Below are 23,243 nucleotides of genomic sequence, written 5' to 3'. Positions count from 1 at the left end.
AATGAGATGGGATAAGATAGTGCCAGAGGAAGGCAGGGAGTATTCTTTGTTTAATGGTTTGATTGCATGAATATTTAAGGATGAGAACTTTTTTGCATATGTTTGTTTTCTTATAGAATGTACCTAGAAGAGTAGTTATTAGAAACTACCAGTTGAATCATGTTTCCTTAGTGGGGTGGGAAACCAGGTAAGAAGGTTGTAACTAGTATTTTTACTTTAATGTGAGAGAATAGAATGAAAAATACCATGCTTCACTCTATATATAGTATGGGTATATGTTGTTTGGTGAAATTTTTATTTCAATTAAATCTATGTGTGTAGAAAGACGAATGAATGTGCTGGGTCACAATGAAAAATGTTTATCTTACTGTGGTTGCTGTGAGAATTTAGAAATACCTTGTGGGAGAAAATTGTGTTATGCCAGACTCTGCCTCGACTCTGACCTTGTGTACCTTGATTCTCTGCAGGACTGGCTCTTCTTCCCAGCATCATTCTCTAATGTCTCACACAGGGGACTTTTTGTCTATGTTGGCTTCTCCATGCCAACCCTAGGTTAATCTGATTTGAGTGCTGTCACAGTTTTTCCTTCTCCAACGGTTGTTTCCTTTTTGTTACTCCGGCTCCATTTCCATTCATCTGTAGATCACATTCTTCCACTTTGTCCTACAGATGTCACTTTACAAACTATCTGTTCTGGGAAATCCATTGATTTTCTTACATCTCTCACAAATCAGTTGATCTGATTTGTGCTTGGTGTTCAAAGCACCACAGAAAGATCTGTCCTCTGGGAACTCATTCCTTCTCCTTTTCTGTTACTATCACAGACCCCTATAGGCATTTGCTATCTGGTAGACTCACAATAAATACTAGCTACTTTAGTGAGGCATTTAGAATCATTAAACATTTATTTCAGTAACTGCCATGTGGATTGAACGATGTAGGTCTTGTTAGAGTTTCAAAAATTCTGTGAACCTAAACAGCAATTCCCAGGGAAGGCATGAGGATATGCAGAACTTGAAGTGGGAGCTTTTCAAAGTCTTGATTGAAATGCAAAGGATTATTACCATTGGGGGCAATCAAATAAAACAGTTTCAGTATGATATAAGTTTTTTTTTTTTTTTTCCAATTTTCCCCTGAGAGGAGACTATGTTTGGGAACATTTACATTTTATTTGAAGAGAAAATTGACATTTCTTTTTTTTTTTTTGCAGCATATGTGTTTGTGTGTATGTAAGTATATATGCACACATATATATTTAAATATCATCCTCCATGCTGTGCTCTGCAGGTATGCCCCTGTGCACTGCCTTACTAGAGCATTCCCTTCCCACCAACTATGCAACCATGAGTCTATCACTTTAATTTTTAGAAACCTAATCTATCATGTCTTAAAAAGTTGTCAATAATTACATTAACTGTATTACATGCTTGTTACAAACAAATCTAAATATTTAAAAAAGCAGAGGGCAAGTCTTACTTTATTAGTATATGAAATCTTACTTTTCACTTTTTCCATAAGTTTGTAGTCTTTCTAGAGATTAAAAAAAAATGTTCAAAAAACATCAAATAAAGTCAAGTCTGTTGCCAAAATATCCACAGCTGAGGAGTGGACAGGAGACCAGCAGCCAAACCTTCTGGATACAACCAGCCACAAACTGAAAAATCAGTGTACATTTTCCTAAATATTTTGTTGTTGTTGTTGAAGGAGCTTGTATTCCTTTTTAAAAGACAAGTTGGTATGATGAGTCAATGATTTTCCAGCTGGGTGATGTGAATATGAGGCCCAGTGTATTCTATTTTAAAATTTTAAATTTTCTACCACAAAAGTTTTTAAAATGCACATTTAGTGCTAATTCTAGAAGAGTCTAAGTGTAAATTACATGGATTTGGTTTCACTTGACTCTACTTTCTAACTTCACAGATTACCTCAATAGGATGTATTCCTTGTTTTTCATGTTAGTCAAAGACTAGCACCAGCTAGAAAGACACAAGGATAGCCCTTTACAAAGCAGAGTGAAGAATGTTTCTACTCCCCAAGGAAGACTGATTCCAAACAAATGCCCAGAGCTGCCAAGCAGAGGATGAGAAGCCACCTCTCCAAAATTTAGCATATTAATACTGATATGCTGAAGGAGGATGGTCATTTTTTCCTGAATGATAATTCTTAGTTTTCAGAGCCTACAATGGATGGGAAGGGCATTTTTTTAAAGTGATTTCCTGTTTAGCAGAAGGATAAATGTCTCCTGGAATAAATCAGATAGCTTTATGCCCTTGGTACTGAACTAAGAAGTGTAGTATTGCTGAATATCAAGTAGTTGGTTTTTAACTTGGTTTTGAGACATTCTCAGGTATAAAAATGTAAACCAACTATTTATCAGAGTAAACCATTCCTATACATTGGAATAATGTGTTTCTGGTCAGGTCTTCAATTGGTTATCAAATCACTCTTTTATTTGACTGCAACACCTATTAGTCATAGAATGTTATAACTGGAAGGGGACTTTGCTTATATAAGAGACATCATTTAAGACACAGATCAACCCTAAATCCTTCCTGGGAATGCATCTATGTGTGTGTATGTGTGTGTATTTATATGTATATGTATGTCTATTTCTATGGATATAAATGGTGCCCACCTAAATGAGAACAAAGGATCTGTATTTGGGTTTGCTATAGCAAAGGAGTCATCCACCATCCCTTGTGTTTGGCAAATCATCAAATGTAGGTAGCAGAATATGGAAGCTGTATAGTAGTGAGAGGGATAGAGCAAGATAGAGATGACTTCAAGTATTCTTGGACTATTGGCGTGGGAAAGCTAAGTTTGGTGTTTTATGTGACTGGCATGGGGAACACCTTTAGCTTTCTCTGGTAGGTCCAAATTTGGAAGCAAGGTCAAAAATTAGAGGATTTGGTAGTCAATTCCACTGAACATTCTGGGCTCCTGGAGCTCTACAGCTTATGATTTGTCTTCTGGGGCTGCTTGCAGTGATTGTAGGTCAGAATTCTAGGGTGATATGTAGTCTCACTATGGTCTTTGTACATTTAGTCTCTCAAAAGTTACTCTTCAGGATATAGATGCAATTAAACCAGTGTTCATCCTGCAGAATATTCCAGCAAAAGAGCACAGAAGAAATAAGATGTGCACATAGACAACTATAATGTAATTCAGAGTGTTTCAAAGTCATAATAATTACTTAGAAAATAGGATGGTCTCAGTTGAGAGAAGTGTTCTCTTAGAAAGAATCTCATCACAGAGTCTCTACAGGAACAGGAAAAGGGCACAAATGCTCTCAAGCACAGGTTTCAGCAAGGAAGGCACATTCTCATTTTAAAGGGAAGGAGTGCAAAGACCCAGAAAGGTTCAGTTATTTTCCCAAAATCATTCAGGAAATGACAGACTTGAGATGTACACATGGTTCTGTGAGGCAAGAAAGGTGACATTCTTCCCTTTCTTGGTTGTCCAAGTTGTACATCAATGAGGGCATTGAAATTTTAAAGAAGCAGGTGCTGCTTAAAAATACATATATTCTTGGCATTTTTATTTTTTCTTGAAGACAATCAAAAACAAAATTGTTTTTTGTTTTAATATTCCAGCTGTGTACTATAAAGATCCACAAGGTCCTCTTGGCTAGAAAACATGCAGCGATTGTTGACTTTCATTGGAGACTGTTTCAAATCATCGAAGAGTCTCTTGGGGATTTAACATTTATCAAATGGGGAAACAGTTTTAAATAACTCAAAATAATTACCATGACCTTCTGATGTCCATGTTCAGACTTTAAGATAATAGTCGCAGATGTCTATCAGTAAGTGAGGTACATTTATTCCCCCCAACCCCATTTCATTTTCTCCTGGAATCATTGAGAAATGTTGTCAGGGAGCAGGCAGGCAGGCCCTCTGACTCCCTTGGTATTCATGGAGAAAACATGGGGGATATAAAAGAGTCAGTTATTGGATCAGAAGTTATATATTTGTATGTGTTAGGTTTGAATCTACTTTGATTTGGGATTTTGAATAAATTGATGCACCACTGGTCCTAATTTCTCTCTTGATAGTAGAGTAGAATAAATAAATAGTTGCAACTAAGTCTTATGCAGAGGGCTTTCTTTCATAGGGGAATAAGAAGAAGGTGATTTTGCCAAATCCCAGTCTCCAGCCTTCCGGATATAAAGGGTGAATCAGAAAAGTCACATTGAATTTTCTTTTCTTTAAAGCTCACTGTTCAGTGAACTGGAAAGATCAATATGGCTGTTCAAAAGCTTCTGAAAAATAAAATCTATTTTAACTTCGTAGTGCCTTGAATTGGAAGCACTAGCGAGGGTGCAATTAGAGTGGAAATTCTTTTTCTTTCTTATTTCTACAGTTTATTCACTGATCTCTAAAGAATTCTAGGAATTGGAAATTTAAAAAATCAATGTATGAGATAAGTAAACCAGAAATGTCACACAGAGGAAAAGGTCAGACTCGGTAGCAGCAGATACCAATTTAAAATTTTGAAAAGCATGAAACATATAAGACCAATAATGAAATCACTGTACACATACAGCCATGAATCACTGGAAAATTGAAATATGTTCTTGGAGCTGAGTTACTAATAAAGCCAGTTCATTGTGATATGAGCATCATGGTGTGCACTTACATGGACCTAAATGGTACAACCTATCACACACTGAGGTTCTATATAGGTAAATCCAGGATGGACAAAGCCATATGAGATTAAATCCAGCACAAAATTAATTGTATTAATTATATCATTATATTCTCCAACTCCATCCTTTCCCTGCAAATGCCATAGTTTTACTCTCTTTTAATGCTGAGTAATAGTCCATTGTGTGTGTGTGTGTGTGTGTATATATATATATATTCATCACAGTTTCTTTATCTATTCATTATCCATTCATCTATTGAAGGGCATCTAAGTTTTTCCACAGATTAGCTATTTTGAATTGAGCTGCTATAAAAAGTTGGAGAATAAAATGATACAATCAAAAGACAAGGTGAATATGAGATATATGAGGTTGCTGCCAAAGGCAGACAGTTTTATAATAAATATTTTTTTCCATGCATTATATTGCACTGCCTGCCCTATGATGTTGTGAAGGCTACAGTGTCACTAGACAATAGAAAACTTTCAGCTTCATTTTAATCTTAGGAACATTGTCATATATGCAGAATGTTACTGACCAGTACATTTTTTTTGTGGCGTTTGACTATATGACTTTAGCATGTGAATCTGAAATGGATCTTCCTCTTTGGCATGATTATGCTTTTGTTCTTTTTGAGTGCTTTCACTGTATCTTCATATTATAATACACCACTCTTCTTTTTTTAATTAATTACTTTATTTATTTTAATCAGGTATATATGACAGCAGAAAGAATTTTGATTCATTGTACACAATTGCAGCACAACCTTTCATTTCTCTGGTTGTACATGATGTTGTGTTGCACTGTATGTGCAGTCACACATGTACCTAGGGTAATGATGTCCATCTCATTCCACCCTCTTTCCTGCCTCGATACCCCCTCATCACTCCTCCATCCCTTTTTCCCAATCGAAGTTCCCCCATTTTTTCCATGCTCCCCCCCATAATGGATCAGCATCCATTTATCAGAGAGAACATTCGGCCTTTGGTTTTTTGGAGAGACCCGGCACCTAATAGAGGAAAAAGTAGGTCTAAATATTCATCGTATTGGATGAGGCCCCAACTTCCTTAACAAGACTCCTAAAGCACAAGAAATATAATCAAAAATTAATAAATAGGGTGGACTTAAACTAAAAAGCTTCTTCTCATCAAAAGAAACAATCAGTGATGTAAAGAGACAGCCTACATTTTGGGAGCAAATCTTTTGCCACACTCACATCAGAGAACTAATCTCCAGAATATATAAAGAACTCAAAAAAACTTAACACCAAAAAAACAAATAACCCAATCAATAAATGATCTAAGGAGTTGAACAGACACTTCTCAGAAGAAGATATACATTCTATCAACAAATATATGAAAAAATGTTCAACATCTCTAGTAATTAGAGAAATGCAAATCAAAACTTCTCTAAGATTTCATCATACCAGTCAAAAAGGCAGTTATCAAGAATATAGACAACAACAAGTGTTGGTGAGGATGTGGGGGGAAAGGCACACTCATACATTGCTTGTGGGACTGCAAATTGGTGCAGCCAATTTGGAAAGTAGTATGGAGATTCTTTAGAAAAGTTGGAATGGAACCACCATTTGATCCAGCTATCCCACTCCTAGGTCTATACCCAAAGGACTTAAAATCAGCATATTATAGTAATGTAGCCACATCAATGTTTATAGCAGCTCAATTCACAATAACGAAACTGTTGCACCAACCTAGATATCCTTCAATAGATGAATGGGTAAAGAAACTGTGGTATATATACATGATGGACTATTACTCCACATTAAAAGAGAATAAAACTATGGCATTTACAGGTAAGTGGATGGATTTGGAGAATATAATTTTTTAAAAATGAGAATCATAGACTAGATCTTCATTCTCGGACTTAGCCATCTGAATGTACTCATCCTAAGCACCACTCATGTATAAGATGGCAATGCCTACAACGTCATCCTTTTTGTTACTCCTGGTAGAGCTATTCTAAGATTAACCCACACATATTCCTAGACCTTGTTTTATAATGAAATCATCACAAAATAAATATTTCTTGATACCACATCATTTAAAACATGTATTTTTAGTCCTTCTGCCTATATTGAATCCAAATCCCTCATGTTTCCTCTCAATGGAAACAGAGCAGAGTTTTAACTTGTGGGCTTCAAAAATAATATTCCATACCTTGACATTTACATCCTGCCCAGAACAGCATTGTCCACCAAGTTTCCAGAGAATATTAAGTGCTAATGGCTTGATGCATCAATTGTATATAATTAATTAACTTCTCTCCTATGCATTTGGAATGAGAATAGTCTATATCAACTTTGAAAGCATTGAAAAGATAATTATGTACATGGTGCTCTGAAGGGCTTAATTCTCAGAGGGAATTCCTCTTGAGCAAGGGGGCTGGGCAGGGCATATAATTTGGTGTTGTCCTTTGCGTTTTCTACAAAAAAAGGGTCCAACCCAAATGAACTGTTTTATCAGTGAAACCATGAGATAAGCCTCTTTTCCTAGTCTTTGGAAATGACTTCACACCTCTGTCTTCTTCAATTATTCTCTAAGAATATTTATCTCAGCTAGTAGAAATAATGGAAATGTGATGGTATCTTTCACAAAGTGATGAAACATGACATCCATCTTCTTATGTTTATTTTTACTGGATTGATATCTACCCCACCTTATTTTCTAGCTAAAAATATGTTATAAATAGGCTTGATGGTATGAGATATTTTAAGTTTGGCACAGAGGAACAAAGAAGGGAATGAACAAATTTTGGTTTTCTGCCTTTTTTCTGTAGTGCTGGGGTTTGTTATCTTTATTAATTTTAAGCATAAATGTTTCACGTCAGTGTGTATATTAATTATATTCCTGGTCACAACTAAGAATGTTTATGAATATAATGGTGAGTAGACTTGTACACTTTATGGATTGTAGTTAAGGGTCTGTGACAGACTCTAAATTACAAGTTAAATAAGTTTTGTTCTTGGATGTAACAGCTGAAATTATGCACATAAAGCCTCTTGATTTAAATCTCATCTTCTTGTAGCCATTTATGTCTTTGTCTCACAAATTCATCCAAGCCTTTTTGAAGTCATTTAGATTTTCTCTAATCAAGGTAGATAGTGATTGCTCTAATTTATCTGATGAGTTTGACGTAATCTTTGCCCTAAGAGCTCAAAAATATTTCTTGGGTAACACCATCTATTGTGAGCAGGATATATAGATGTATTTAAATTATAATATTTTTAAATGTAATGATACCTGAGAGCATAGGTGCCCAGGAAACAATGGCAAACTTCTAGAGAAAGAAATCTAAGGAAAAGTGAAGAGTTCTTAGCTGATGAGGAAAGGATGAGGGACAGAGTCTCCAAAAGCCAATAGAAGCATCATTTGTTTTCAGACTTCCCACAAAATAAGCTTATATCTTTGTCTACAGAATCATGGGTGTATTGTAAGTCTGAAAAACATGGCATCCTCTGAATTGGAAAACACCATGATGATAGAGCTTTCCTTTTGCCTGTTTATGGAGATAACAGAAGTGATTCTCCTCCATTGAGCATGTTTATTATTATTTCCTAGTTTTCTGCATAGGCATGAGCAGGAAGTAAGCATGCACATTTTGTTGTGCTCATCCCAGGTCCAGGAGAAACGTAGAGGTGTTGACAGAAGGGAGAACATGGATTTCACAGGTTTCTGGAGGTGGATCCCTATTGCCCAGGGGCCAACAGTCCATCAGCTTTTCTTCACAATTATCAAACAGGATGGACGATTGTAGAGACAAGTGTTTTATATCTAAAGCTGGGCCTGCCTATCAAGGAAAGGAGGATGCTGTGGCACTCGGGATCACAATCTATGGATTGATGAAGACTATGAATATGAAAAACATGATGTTGTTAACTTGTTCTGAAACCTTGAAATGGTGGGGCATATTTTAAGCTTGAGTGAGATGAGTAATAAATAATAGGTAACAGGTAATTTACATATAGAAAGTATTATCCAAGGAGTTGGGATATGTAAGTGGTTTTGGAAAGATTGTTATAAATTTATGAACAGCAGACATAAATGGCTACAAAGAGAAGCCGGGATTCATTAGAATAATTCTTTCATTCCAAAGCTATCATAAATTTACTATACTGTGGGGATGTATTGTGAGGCACCTTTCCTTTAGTGAGATGTTTTAATTGTCAAAGAACCCCTTGACATCTCTTATTGGTCCTTTCTGCCAAAATCTCAAGGGGATTAGCTGATTCCGGGGCATGTTCTATATTATCTATCTTTCTCTTATCAAAATCAATTGCTGTTTGCCATGCACATGACTTTAACTCCAGCAGCTTGGGAGGTTGAGGCAGGAGAATTGCAAGTTTAAGCCAGCCTCAGCAAATTAGCAAGGCCCTATCCAACTTAACAAAACCCTGTTGCAAAATAAAAAGAGTTCAAATGGTTAAGCACCCCTGGATTTAATCCCTGGTACCAGAAAAAAAATTATTTTCAATGACTATTTAAAAATATTTTGTCTTCTGAATATTCATTGATGGTATTATTTTGAAGAATGATTAGTCTATATTTATTTAGCTCTGGATATTGGCTGAATTTCAAGTTGATTAAAGACATTAAAATAGAAGAAAAAAGAAGAGGTCATCTAAAATCAAGTACTGATATCAATTAAAAGTCCACAAGAGCTGGCCCACAGGTGCATACTTATAATCTCAACTATTTGGGAGGCTGAGGCTGGAAGATTGCAAGTTGGAAGCCAGCTTCATCAGCTTAGTGAGACACTGTCTCAAAATTAAATAAACAAACAAATAAATAAATAAATAAATAAATAAATAAATAATCTGAAGGTGTAGATCAGTGATAAAGTGCCCCTGGATTCAGTCACCAGCACTAGGGGGAAAAAAAGTTCACAAGAGATACCCTTCATGTATCAGAAATTCTGCTCTATCCTTCTGAGGGTTGATTTGATAAAGACTGTTGATTTTTTTTCTTTTACTAATAAAAAAGTAATGTAAACAATTTATTCCATTAGTTCTGAATTTAAAAGATAAAAACTAGAGATAATTTCTGGGTTAAACAATTGGTTGTTGAAGGTCATTGGCAATTGTACAAAGTATTTACAGACAGTGTAACAGGCAATTGGGGATATTTGACCTCAAAATGCATAACAACAGATGTCTGAATAAAGGACTTACAGTTTAAGATTTTAATCTCATTAAATAAGAATTCTTAAATAATGCAAATAAAGAAAAATTCAGCTATATAGGTAATACTGGATATACTTGTGGTGAAACAAAACAAAACCATAAAAAGAGTACAAAAATGTATTAAGTAAAAACTATCAGTCCTCCAGAATTTCTCATGGCCCATGCCTCAACAGCAAAACTGCAAATCATCAAAGTATTTATAATCTAAAGGTAATGATATGTATGTATATAAACAAAATAAGTCATAGGGGACAAAAGGTGCCAGTGGATGTCAGAAAATAACTGCAAATAAAGGCCTTAAGGAGTTCAAAAGGAGCCATTAATTACAGCCAGCCTGGATGAGAGAGATAGGGAGAAGGGAGAAGGAAGGACATCAGTAAGAAAGGAAAGTTAGAAGAGAGTCCTAGAAGCTTAGTTGGATTCCCACAGCCACAGAGGAAAAGAGGATGCACCTGCAGAAGTCATGGTATATGAGAAATTGAGGCACTGCAGCTGCTAGGTATGTTCAAAGTACAAGGGCATTAAAATTATGAGGATAGAGGGGCAGAAGGAGAAGGATTCCAACACAACTCATTAGAAGTAGCAAATTATGTCCAGGTGTGATGGTGCACACCTGTAATCCCAGTGGCTCTGGAGGCTGAGGCAGGAGAATCCAGAGTTCAAAGCCAACCTCATCAAAAGTAAGGCACCAAAGAACTCAGTGAGATCCTTTCTCTAAATAAAATACAAAATAGGGCTGGGGATGTGGCTCAGTGGTTGAATGCCCCTGAGTTCAATCCCTGGTACCAGGAAAAAAAAAAAAGTAGAAGTAGCAGGTTACAAGGCTAAAATGACAAATTTCACCAATGAATGTGGTGAAATTGGAGTAGCTGTTTAACTTGTAGAGAATTCACAGGATTGTTACATCTAAGGAAATTTTAAATAAGGGGTGAAATATTCAGCCTTATTTCCCATTTAATTCTGGGATTTTTCTATGGAGCAGATTGATGTGGGTGAAATGGGGACTATCAAATCCATTTAAGAGAGAATTTCAAGCTAAATTAATGGTGTCAAAAAAAATTTACAACATTTACTTTAAAGATCTTAATTGGCTTTTGTTTGTGCATTTACAACTAGACAACACTTCATTCTATAAAATAAAAGGAATATCTTGATGAGTGAAGCAGATGNTATGTAAAAATGTGGATGTGTAACCGATGTGATTCTGCAATCTGTATTTGGGGTAAAATTGGGAGTTCATAACCAACTTGAATCTAATGTATGAAATATGATATGTCAATAGCTTTATAATGTTTTGAACAACCAATAAAAAAAAAATAAATTAAAAAAAAAAAAGGTTAAAGCAGCAGGAACTTCCTTACCATGCTGGGTAAAACCGATCTGTTTGGGGATTTGGCTATTCTCTCTCTCTCCCTCTCTCTGTCTCCTCATTTCTTAGAAGGTCAGATAAATTACTTAGCTTTGACTTGATGGTATGGAACTGAGTAATTCCATTTTGAATTGGCCCATTGGGCCTAGTGCGGGAGCTCCATCCAAACCAATGCCTCCTATAAACATTAACAAAGACAAATGTAGAAATAAGTTTGAGGATCACCACAGAGACACCTTTCATAGAGATTGAAATTGTGAAGGTGGAGGAGCAGAAGAAGCAGCATTCAACACAATTCATCCTTATACACAAGAGGATTACTCATTGCCATCTTAAAGCCAAGGATGAAACAAGAGACCAAGGTATTCCCATGTTCTGCCTCCTCTTTCCCTCTTCATCTCCTTATCCTTCCTACCCTTTTAGTTTAATCAGCTCAACCTTATCTTCTCCATGAATCTTTTCCCAACATTGCAGTAGATGTTGACCACTCTCCCACCTGAACTCTGACTGCAGTTGAGATTAACCATGAGCCTCCTTTTTGAAAGTTAAAGAGATGACATCACTTAGCAACAAGAAAATTCTGAGGACTCAAGTTGCTCTTTCACATATATTTAACACCCTTGGCATTTTCTATCTCATGGCAAACACTACCGTGGCCAAAGATTACCTGTAACTAGCCAGGTAATGTGTTCAGCCACATTATTTCCTTCTTTCTGTCTTTTATAGCTGTGAACACTCCTCCAGTTTTTTCGTTTGTCTGCCCAAAGGCCCTTTTTTGCATTCATTTTTTTATTCTCTCTCTTTCTGAATCTGTCTCTCTTTTTCTTTTACCCCCACTCTCCCTGCAACCCCAGGCAGTTCAGTTTTTCTTACAATTTTTTTCCATTGTACAACTCTGTGTCTTTCAGTTTTATTCTTTGATCTGCCACCAAAAAGAAGAAGCAGTGATAATGTCTGGAGGGTGGGCTCTATCTGGGGCTGCCCATATGCTCATCTTTGAGTTCCTTAGGGACATTTCTTTGTAATGATTTAAATTTAATTTTGGATTCTGCCACTTGCAACCCAAGCAATACCAACACAATAATCATAGTTTTTCTTTTATTTATCTGTTTTGTATCTTTTTCTTTTTTTGGTACCAGAGATTGAACCCAGGGGTGCTTAACCACTGAGACACATCCCCAGCCCCTGTATTATTTCTTTTGAGTAGAGGTTATATTCCTGGAGATGGGTGAGAGAAATGCTTTCTTTGAAAAACAAAACAAGAACATCCATACATAAAAAGAAACTACCTCTATTTTGTATAAAATCATGAAAAGATAGAATCTCTAAGATCTCAAATTATGACCAAAATGAATCAGGAAAAATTTACATGTAACTACATTTTACTAGTTTATTTTTTTAAATTATTCATTAAGATGGCAGCTTTTCCATATGAAAAGAGTAATTAATTCTGAGTTAAGATACTGACTGCCATCAGCTGTAATGTGGAGGCAACGCATATCAATTAGAAGCAGCCATAATTGAATTATTGTAGCAAAAACAGTTTGTGTTGCAAATTTTAATTTCATTATTCTTATTTAACTTTCATTAGAGCCTAACTTGTGCTTTCTCTGCTTTCGCTGCTCAGTTCCAACGTGCAAATAAGTTTCTTCCTTACAAAGGCTTGCTGAAGGAAGAAAAATTATAGGCAGATTTAAAGTATGTTATACCTGCCACCACCTAATTGCCTAAGAAAGCCAAGAAGCACTTGAGTGATCATTTCTCCCATTTTCGTAGCAAGCACTTAAAATGATGTTACACACAATAAATTGAAATTATGTTCACGTAGGAAAAAGCCCATTCAATATGCTCATTTAGTCTCTCATTTATACCTCTAAATACTTGTACTTAATGGTGGGTTACAAAGAGAAGTCAGAAAACTTCCTTTGAAATTTTGACTGATGCATTTCTCTTTCAGAACTACAGAGTACAAAATGTTTTAGCTCTACTTCAGCGTTTTCCCCTGCAGTCTGGGTGTCTCAGCAAAGCTCTTGGCTTAATGAAATCAGTAGAAATGATATTGTGATGAAGTTCTGGCAAATATAGCTACAAGTAAATTGAATTAAATTCCATGGTTGCTTAAAACATTAGAGCAATCGAAAGGTTTCAAGGCAATGATTTTGTTTTCATCAATATGTGGGAGCCCTGTCTGGTGAGGCTCCCTTGAATAATCAGTAACTTTTTGAGGAAGATATGCCTGCCTAATGGGTTCCCTCTTTCCTTCTACCAAGGGTGCGGGGGCAGGGACCATTTAACCTCCACAGGGTTTGAAATACATCACCAGCACAGAAGTGACATGTAAGCTATCCTAAAGGAAAGGCTAATTATGAATTCCTGGAAAAAAGAGCTCCTGTTGGAGTTCAATTGAGCCTTTCATCTCGAGAGCTTACCGAAAACAGTGAACTTGAGTGTCACATCTATAGGCAGTCAGACAGTTTCATAAACAGATTTACTCAGATGCATGGAAGGGAGAAATTCCTTTAATACAAGCTGAAGAATTTCTGCATTAAATGGAACAGACAGAATCAGAGTGTTTTAGCCTACAACACTCTGAGCCCTTCAGTCCCGCTATTTCTGGTGTAACTTATTTTTGCACGAAATGTTAGACAAAAAAAAAAAAATCATTTCAAATATCTCAAGGCTGAATCTTAAGTTAATTAAATGTTCACTTTTGCTTTAGGTCTCTTAGAAAAATCAAAATCAAATGTATGCCTTTAACAAAACTGCAGCATATCCCCATTATTAAAAGCTTTCTATATTAGCAATATGAAGATAAGTAAGGTCAGATATCTTTCTTCAAAAAGTTCACATGTTAGAGAAAGCTTTGTTTTCCCTACTAAGTGTACTAGTAACTCATGAAAGATTCCATAATACAGGAATAAAAAAAGAATTTTTTCTTTCTTCTCCTTCTCCTCCTGCTCCTCTTCCTCCTCCTCCTTTTCTTTTTTTTCCTCCTCTTTCACTTCACTGTCCCCCTATTCCACCTTATCCCTTTTCCCCATCCCCTTAATTTTTTTTTTCATCTTGAAACACATTGCATTAAATTGTCCAGGCTGGAACTCAGGATCCTCTTACCTTAGCCTCCCAAGTTACTGGGATTCCAGGCCTGTGCCATCACGTCCAGCTAAAAAAGATTTTGAACACATCGCACCATAAATATTCTCAAAGCTACTTTGCAAAGGACAACTGTTTTCCTTTTATCACACGTAGTGAATTAGTTTACATAGAATAAAAGATTAGTTTTGCAAAGAGTACTCTATTCGGTTCAATTCTTTGTTCTTTTAAAGAACTTCAAGAGGCGAATTCATCAATATGAGAGCAAAGACATTTTTTTCATTTTGCCAGAAATGAATGCAATCTCATTTCCCATTTCTTCTAAATATAACTTTTGCATGGTTTACATAGTTCTTAGTTCTTTCTTACATGCATAAATATTTCTCCTGGAATTTCTTCTAATCAAATTCCATATCTTTCCAGGGCCAGCATAAATTCAGTCTTCTACAAGAAATCTAAGGTAGAACTCATAGGCATCTCTGTCTACTCAGTACTTGACAAATTCTAATAAGAATTTGGCACTTAACTATAGCTTTTTTTGGCATCTGGATTATAAAAGGGCCTGTGGCTTCCTAATACAGTAAAGGGAAGATTATTATGAGGATAAGATGAGGATGCATTTTGGTAAGCATTTAATTAACACTGTTTCATTAATCCCCACCCCTTATAAGATGTATGCTGTTATGATTATCTCTATTTTACGGATGGGAAAAATGAGTCTCAGAGTGATTAACTTACTTAGCTTGTAAGTATCCCAGCCAAGATTAAACTCAGGTCAGTTCTAAGGTCTCATTGGCTTAGTGCATGCTCTTTATCATTGTCTCATTTTCTTTGTAATTAAAATATGCTGACATTGGACTGCAAATTAATTTGTAGAAGGTCCTATTTAATTTCCTCTGTCTCTGACAGAGGGTTGACTCAAACTTGGTGAGGAAACTTACCCACTTTTACACACTAATGATTATTTCTAGATGTCAATAGTTTTGTAGCTAGAAGAAATCTTTTAGATTACCTGTTTCTAGCTTTTTCTTTAAAGATCAGATTCTGACCAAGCCTCAATGAGCCAAGGCTCATTGGCAGTCGTCCTCTCCACAGCCCAGTGGTGTGTTATCTCATGTTCATGGCCTGAGAAACCAGCTTATGAGAATGAAAATGCAAAATACCTCGTTACCACACAGGGGTATCTTATGAATACATATCTATGCAGTCTGTCTTCCATAACTGTGGGTTCTATATCCATGGGTTCAACCAACTGTTGATCAAGAATATTCTAATAAAATCCAACTTAATTGAGTATGTACAGACCATTCCTTGCCATTATTCCCTAAACAAACACTGTGGATCAACTATATACATAATATTTACATTTTATTGGGTTATTAGGTATTATAAGTAACCTAGAGATGAATTAAAGTGTACAGGACTGTGTTTATAAGTTGTATGTGAATATTGGCTCATTTTATATAAGGGACTTCACCATCTGTGGATCTTTATGTCTTCAGCAAGATCTGCAACCAAGCCCCCAGAGACACCAAGGAACAATTGTGTGTGTGTATAATGTGTGTGTGTGTGTGGTGTATATCTGTGTGTGTACACACATTACGTATATATATCTTCTCTTGGGATGCTTGAAATATCTGAGTTTTTTGGCTGTAACTGAAAATTTCCAGGATTTGATACTTATTGGATTTGTTTTTTACAGTTTCACATTCCTCTTGCTGTCTGTCTGCTCTATAAGTTTGACTGCTTTCGGCATTCTCTCTCACACAATTGCTAATGGTGAGAAAGCAGATAATCAAACATGTTAAGGCCATGAGTAGTATAAAAATTAATAGACCCTGAGTGAATGTGTGATGCACTTTTAGTGGATAGGATGGATTTGTTTTTTATACATGGACTTTGTGACTGATTTTTGTTTTTAGAAAGTATATATTATTTTTGTATTTGTCTTTGCTTTTGGTTTTTGTTGCTGTTGTTTTGTTTGTTTGTTTTTGCTTATTTTAGGTCATGGCAAGTTTCATGGATAAATCACATCTGAACAAATATAGAAGCAGTTGAATCCATTTCCATGATCACATTTTCAGTTGAGAACACAAATTCTATTTTTACATTAGAGATTTTTTTTTCCTACTGTAGATATTTTGACTCAGAAAAAAAAAATGGTAGGTTTTGAAATACAACCACAGAAGTCACTTTCTGTTCCCTGCCTCCTGGTTTTGATTCATTGGGATCCAGTGAACTGAGAGGTGATATGACTTTAGAGAGAAAGCACCTCTACCCATTGCTGTGCTCTTTAATTCAACCCCTAAGCAGAGGTGATTGTTGCCACAGCCCTGGGCGCTGAGGTGATTAAAGTGGGAGCCAGCAAGGTCTCCATATCTGTCTAATCCGGCCTGGTTTAAACCATTAAGCAGATAATACAGGGCTTAGGGCCTGATACCAAGCAAGGCAAAGCAGCTTATTCTTTATTTCAGAATATTGTGTCAGGTGAATCAAGGGCAAATAGTAATAGCACAAAGAGTCATGATAGAATATCTATTTCCATATTTCTATACATAAATATCTTTATTACACAAGAAGTGGGTCATTTGATCTTCATTGGGGCTTTGAGAAGCCTGATAAGAAACACCTTCTTTTCCTTCTTGAATTCTGAACAGAGAACCACAACCAAAGAGAAAGGCACATATAAGTGTCACCAAATCACCTTGATTACTGAAAAAGCTTTTGTTAAAGTGCACAAATAACCTTTAATTTTGAAACCTGAATACAATTGCTGGTGCCCCAGAGCCGGCAGCTGTCTATAAGCAGAGTTGGATGTGGACTTCCAGCCAAGAGAAAAGGAGTGGGCCTGACCACTTGCTGATCTCTCCTTCCTTGCTCATTCTTGACCATCTGATAAGTCACCCGGCACCTCTGGAATAAGTTAGGAGGCAGAAGGAAAATGAAGCTTCATGCTAATGATGTTCCCTCCACATGCAAAGAAACATGGAAATGGAGAATGCACATTCCCACATGTCAGGGTATATGCAGATGTTCTAAGTCCAATATCTATTATCATAACTATGTACTAGGCTTTATATATATTATATCATTTAACCATAAAATAGTTTACCCCACTATAACTCCAACCCAGATCCACAAAGAACATTGTGAAGGAGTTATTTTAAAGTAGTAGTATCACCATTATATAGATGAGGAAACTGAATCTTGAGAAGTTAGAAGAAGTTTTGCTCAAAGTTACATGGATAATAATTAGAAGAGTTTGGAGTCAAATACAGACTCATTTTATGTTAAAACTGCATCCCATATGAAAAAATGTTCAACATCTCTAGTAATTAAAGAAATGCAAATCAAATCTACTCTAAGATTTCATCTCATGCCAGTCACAAAGGCAGTTATCAAGAATCCAGACAACAATAAATGTTGGCGAAAATGTGGGGGGAAAGGCACACTCATACATTGCTGGTGAGACTACAAATTGATGCAACCACTCTGGAAAGCAGTATAGAGATTCCTTAGAAAACTTGGAATGGAACCACCATTTGACCCAGTTATCCCAGTTACTCCTAGACCTATACACAAAGGACTTAAAATCAGCATATTACAGCGATCTAGCCACATCGGTGTTTATAGCAGCTCAATTCTCAATAGCTAATCTGTGAAACAAACCTCGATGCCCTTCAATAGATGAATGGATAAAGAAACCGTGGTATATATATATATATATATATATATATATATATATATATATGTACATGATGGACTATTACTCAGCATTAAAAGAGAACAAAATTATGGCATTTTAAGGTAAACAGATGGAGTTGGAGAATATCATGCTAAGTAAAGTAAGCTAATCCCAAAAAACCAAAGGCTAAATGTTCTCTCTGATAAGTGGATGCTGATCCATAATGGAGGAGAGCATGGGAAAAATGGAGGAACTTTGATTGAGCAAAGGGGAGGGAGAAAGGGAAGGGTGTATGAGGGAAGGAAAGATGGTGGAATATGAGGAACATTATTACTCTAGGTACATTTATGACTGCACATTTGGTGTGATGCTACATCATGTACAATCAGAGAAATGAAAAGTTGTGCTGCAATTGTGTACAATGAATCAAAATGCATTCTGCTGTCATATACACCTAAGTAAAATAAATTAATTAATTTAAAAAACTGCATCTTCAATTGTTCTCTTAGTAATAAATCTAATGATCCTTTTCCAAGCAAATTAGATTTCTGAGTTGAAAATCATTCTGAAGCTGTGTTGATGGGAATTTGATAATTCATTGTTGTGAAATTTAGACTTTGAATTTTTAACCTTTTTACTTTGAAATTTTATACTTACAGAAAGGAAACAAAAACCACACAGAGATTTCCCACAGGTCCTTTATTCAACTTCCCTAATGTTAGTGTCTTATATAACCAGGACATAATTATCAAAATAGGAAATTGACACTAATACAACGCTACTAACTAAACACCAAACTTTACTCAAATTTCACCTTGATTTTTGTTATGGATTATGGGTTTCTTTTAAGGATAGGAATGAATTATATTCATTTTGATGTCCTGAGAAACCATCAGTAAATCTGACCTAGAGTAAGTGCTCACTACTAATTGTGGAATGAGTGGATAAATAAATTTAAGTGCTATACTCCAACATGGATATTTTTGTGTGTATTATGTCTCACAGGTACAGAAACACATGAGAAAAGTGTGAGACTTTGATCTGAATGAATCTTATTTAGAACTAAATTCTGCAATAGACTGTAAAGTACACCCTTTTAGAACTGTGAAAAAATTTCAAAGCAAAAGCACATATACTAACAAGTTTGAAAGAAAGATACAGTAGAATCCACTAACTGGGTAGGAGGCTACACTGTGGCTTTCATTTTATTTTGTGTGGATGTGTGTGTGTGTGCTCATGTATGGTATATATGTGCATGATTCATCTCATACCAATTATTGCCTAGGCAAGAGAAACAGCAGTTACTGGTAATCTGTCCTAGATTTCCAGGCAGGTTGCTGAACTTTAGTGTTAAACTAAATCATGGAAACACTTGCTCGAAGAGGAATCCAAGCAGATACTTGTGAGGCTTCTATTTTCTTTTATTTCAGTAGAGATAACATTAATAAAGTGTGAATTGGCTGTGACAGTGGTTTCTGACTTAAAAATGAAATACTGTTTTCTTTCAGTTTTTATAACCAAAGAATGTGAAGCCAGAAGAAAGGCAATATTCAAAGCATAACATTCTTTTTAGAAGTTTAATGGACCCCCAAATGGCCCATTTTCCTTGTTATTTTCTCTATCTCTTATTAACCAAACTTAAAATATTAATGAGACAAAAATCAAGAAAGGTGAGAAAATGGCAGTATTCTTAGTTGGGCAAAACTGGTGTACGAAATTGATGTGAGAATGGATTTTTCTCAAAAAGTTCAACTTTCTGAAGGTTTTCATTATTTTATTGTTGTTGTTTAGATGGAAGACGTCATAGCACGCATGCAAGATGAAAAAAATGGAATTCCTATCCGTACTGTCAAAAGCTTTCTTTCCAAGATACCTAGTGTCTTCTCTGGTAAGTTTGCATTCATCATAGCTCTATCTTACACAGCACCTTTTATATAATTGTTCTATAAATGCTGTTCCAAACCATTCATATTTTTCTCTGTAGCTCATTATTCAATAACTACTTATAAATTACCCGTAGCATGTTCATCATCATGTTAGACATCTAAAATCAGAAATATGAAGCCAATAAACATGACCTTACTTTGTTAGTTTGTAAAGACAGAGTGAACGTGAAAGAGGGGAAAAAACAATTTTAAAATTGGTGTATAAAATGATGTCACATAGACTATGTGTGGAAGGTAAAAAAGAAAAAAATCAACAAGTCAGGAAAGAGTTCCTGAAGCACAGTGGTGCCCTGAATTTGACAGGTAAGGGGGAATCATCACTATGGAATGGTCACCACCAGCTCTGCTTGCACTGGCAGTGACTAAATGACACAGAGCAGGAAGGCAAGACAGGGAAAAGTGGAGTTGAATCAAATTGTGAGGAACTCTGAAAGTCAATCAAAATAATTTAATTCAGCCATCTGAGGAACTATGGAGACATTTAAAACTTTTGCACTGAAACTTATGATGAGCATGCTTAGCACTAATTGGCATTCAATAAGCACTAGAGTCATTATGGTAAGCCTCTTGCAGGAATAGTTTGGACACCAAGGTTCTGATATGCAGAGATTGAAGGACTAAAAAGACAAAAGCATGAGAATTTGATGAATGACTTGGCACTCAGAATAAAAGGAGAACATGGCCTAACATTTTTGCTTCTAATTGGATGTCTGAGAGATAAAGGAATCATTATAGGAAATAGGGAAACTATAGGTATGATTGGAAGAAGCTAGAGAGAAAAATGGGATACAGAGGCCAACAGAAGCATGGCCCAGCACAGTTTAGGGATAAGGTGAGGTCAAATTGACAAACCCTTGATGATAAGTGCCAAGAAGGACTGCAGATACTGAGTGTGAGTCAGGAAGGTGCTTGAGGAGATGTCAGTGTAAAGGTTGTGGGATGCTTCCCCATGAACCAAGGTCAAGGGAGGACCTTGATCAGTATGCTTCAGCCTTGAGAAGAGACTAAAAATCAGAACTAGAGTGTTGGAATTTGAAGGTGTTGTTGATCTGAAAGAAAGGAGGTGGAGTTGCGGACCCAAAACAGAATGACATTTTGCTTCAATACAACGTGTCCTCATTTTCCCCTCTTGTTCCCTCTTGTGCTCACCTTGTTCCAACACCGTGTATTTTCTATATCTGTGGATTTATTCCAAATCTGCTTTCCTCACCATCCTACTTCCAGGCCATTCTGACTTAAATTTATTTTTAACTTGAATACTTAGTTCTGAGAACTCTTTGATGAAAACAATCTTAAGTTTTTTTGTTTTCTTTGTACCTTCAAAAACTTTTTTTCCCTTTATTATGGCAATTATTATTTTCTGTTTTGCTTTAAAGTTATTTTGTATGTGTCTTATGTCTCAGGTAAAGCTTAAACTACCTGTGGTAGAGAGAATAAAGTTTATATCTAAACACAATATGAAAATATTTGCTCACACTTTATTGAGCCAATAAAAGGAATGAGCTTATCTTCTTCAGAAGTGGGTAGATAATGCATTACATTGCTTACCTGAGCTGAGAACCATGGTCAATTTACCAATTCATGACCTATCAAAAGACATTCCAATTCAGGAATTTTTATGACAGTGTACAGGTGAATCAACAATGAAAAAAGTTTGTTCATCATATTAAGTAAGCTTGGATTCATGCTTGAGTTATAAATTCTATTTGAGTTTAAAGTTTTTGATTGAGTTCTTTGGATAACAATATCTTAACAACCTGGAGAATTCTTTATTGACAACATTAAGATCTTAACTAAAAAATAAGAGTGGTCATAAAGATTGAGAATAAACCTGAAAATCCCTTTTAATTGTTTTAATAATAATTGATTTAAAACAATAGTGACTGCTCTTGCATAAAGATGGTGTCAATGACTTTCGTATTAATATTAATATGTTCAACTTATTATCAAATTAAATTCTTATTCCATTTCCTAGAATATTTTTGCATGTCTATATAGTACTGGACCTAGGGCCTTGTGCCTGCTAGGTTTGGTTTGGAGAATAGGTCTCACTAAAGTGCCCAGCCTGGCCTTGAATTTGATCCTCTTGCCTCAGCTTCCCTAGTAGCTGAGCTTTTGGTTTACATTTAAATTAGATACCTTGCTATAGATGTAATTGTATATCTAGTATTATGTCTAGTATTTATCAACCTCTGCATAATAATATCTTCAAATTGTAGTTGCCTCAAGCCCCATCCACTTTTATCCAATTTTTTAGTGATTTTTAATAATTTCCCTCCCCAGATTTTTACCTATGGTCCCTAGGTATTGTTAATTCCTCTTTTTGTGGCTCAACTTGTTGCCTGCTACTTACTTTCTTGGCTCTTGCTTCTCCTTTCTCTCTCTGAGCCTTCCTCACATTCTTCTGCAGAGCTACTAATCAAATAGGAGATCTGCCAACTTCACCATCCTTAGTAGAGCCAAAGCCAATTGTGATGAAGGCCTGTGGTGTGTGAAATGAGGTAGGGCAATCCCTGGGGACAGGAGTATATCCTTTCTATGAACTATTTCCACAAAGAAGAAAGGGTTTCAAATATCATTCTTCCTACTCTTTCAGATTACATAATTTATGCTTTCTAAAAGTCTTTATGCTTCCAAGCATGGTTCATGGATCATTCATGTCAGTATCACCTGGAAATTTGTTGGAAGTACAATTTATGGGCCTAGTTCAGATGGTCTAAGCCAGAATCTCAATTTCAACCCTGAAGTTTAAGAGAGTTCACTCACAAAAGCTATACCACAGAGCTGGAGTGAGCTCCAGAAAACACTTGTATTTCACCCAGGCTCTAGGCACAGTGCCAAATTACATGTGTAGTTCTTCCTGTTCCCTTTCAAGGGTTCTGATCATCTTTCTATAATCTGGTCTCAGTCATGGCTCTCCACTTTATCTAATAGCTTTTTAAGTTTCATTTGGGGGAGGGAAGAAGGGCAAGAAGAAGAAGAATCCAATTCTTCCTATTTTCTTTACCACCAAGTTAAGAGCCTTGCAACCCCTAAGATTGATGGATGTCAACAGGTTTTGTGGAGAATGGGAACTTATCCAAATATATAGGCAGCACCCATACTTTATGTCATGATGGCAAAGATGTACTCTCAGCTACCTAAACCTGAAAATAGTTGAGAAAAAGGATGATGTGATCCATTCTCCTGCTACATCTGGGATCCAGATCCAGAATCATGTCAATGAGTCTTATGACAAATATAAAATACCTAATAATAGGTCAGGTCTTATATCATATTAAGTGTGTTTTTTTTTTTTTTTTTTT

The 23,243-nt window shown here is 35.9% G+C and overlaps 1 protein-coding gene across 4 annotated transcripts in view; it reads left to right on the top strand.

Annotated features, from left to right (window-relative positions):
* Rgs7 (regulator of G protein signaling 7) overlaps positions 1-23,243 on the top strand; it is a 460,451-nt gene that overhangs the window by 199,789 nt on the left and 237,419 nt on the right. For all 4 annotated transcript variants that reach the window (XM_048809209.1, XM_048809208.1, XM_048809207.1 and 1 more), the window contains exon 3: positions 19,784-19,880. In XM_048809209.1, coding sequence (XP_048665166.1) covers positions 19,784-19,880 — 97 coding nt within the window. The remainder of the gene's footprint in view (positions 1-19,783; positions 19,881-23,243) is intronic.

This window comes from Marmota marmota, unplaced genomic scaffold (genome assembly GCF_001458135.2).
Source record: "Marmota marmota marmota unplaced genomic scaffold, marMar, whole genome shotgun sequence".
NCBI lineage: Eukaryota > Metazoa > Chordata > Mammalia > Rodentia > Sciuridae > Marmota > Marmota marmota.
Note: the sequence above shows the minus strand (reverse complement) of the source record. Positions and strands in the feature narration are given on the sequence as shown.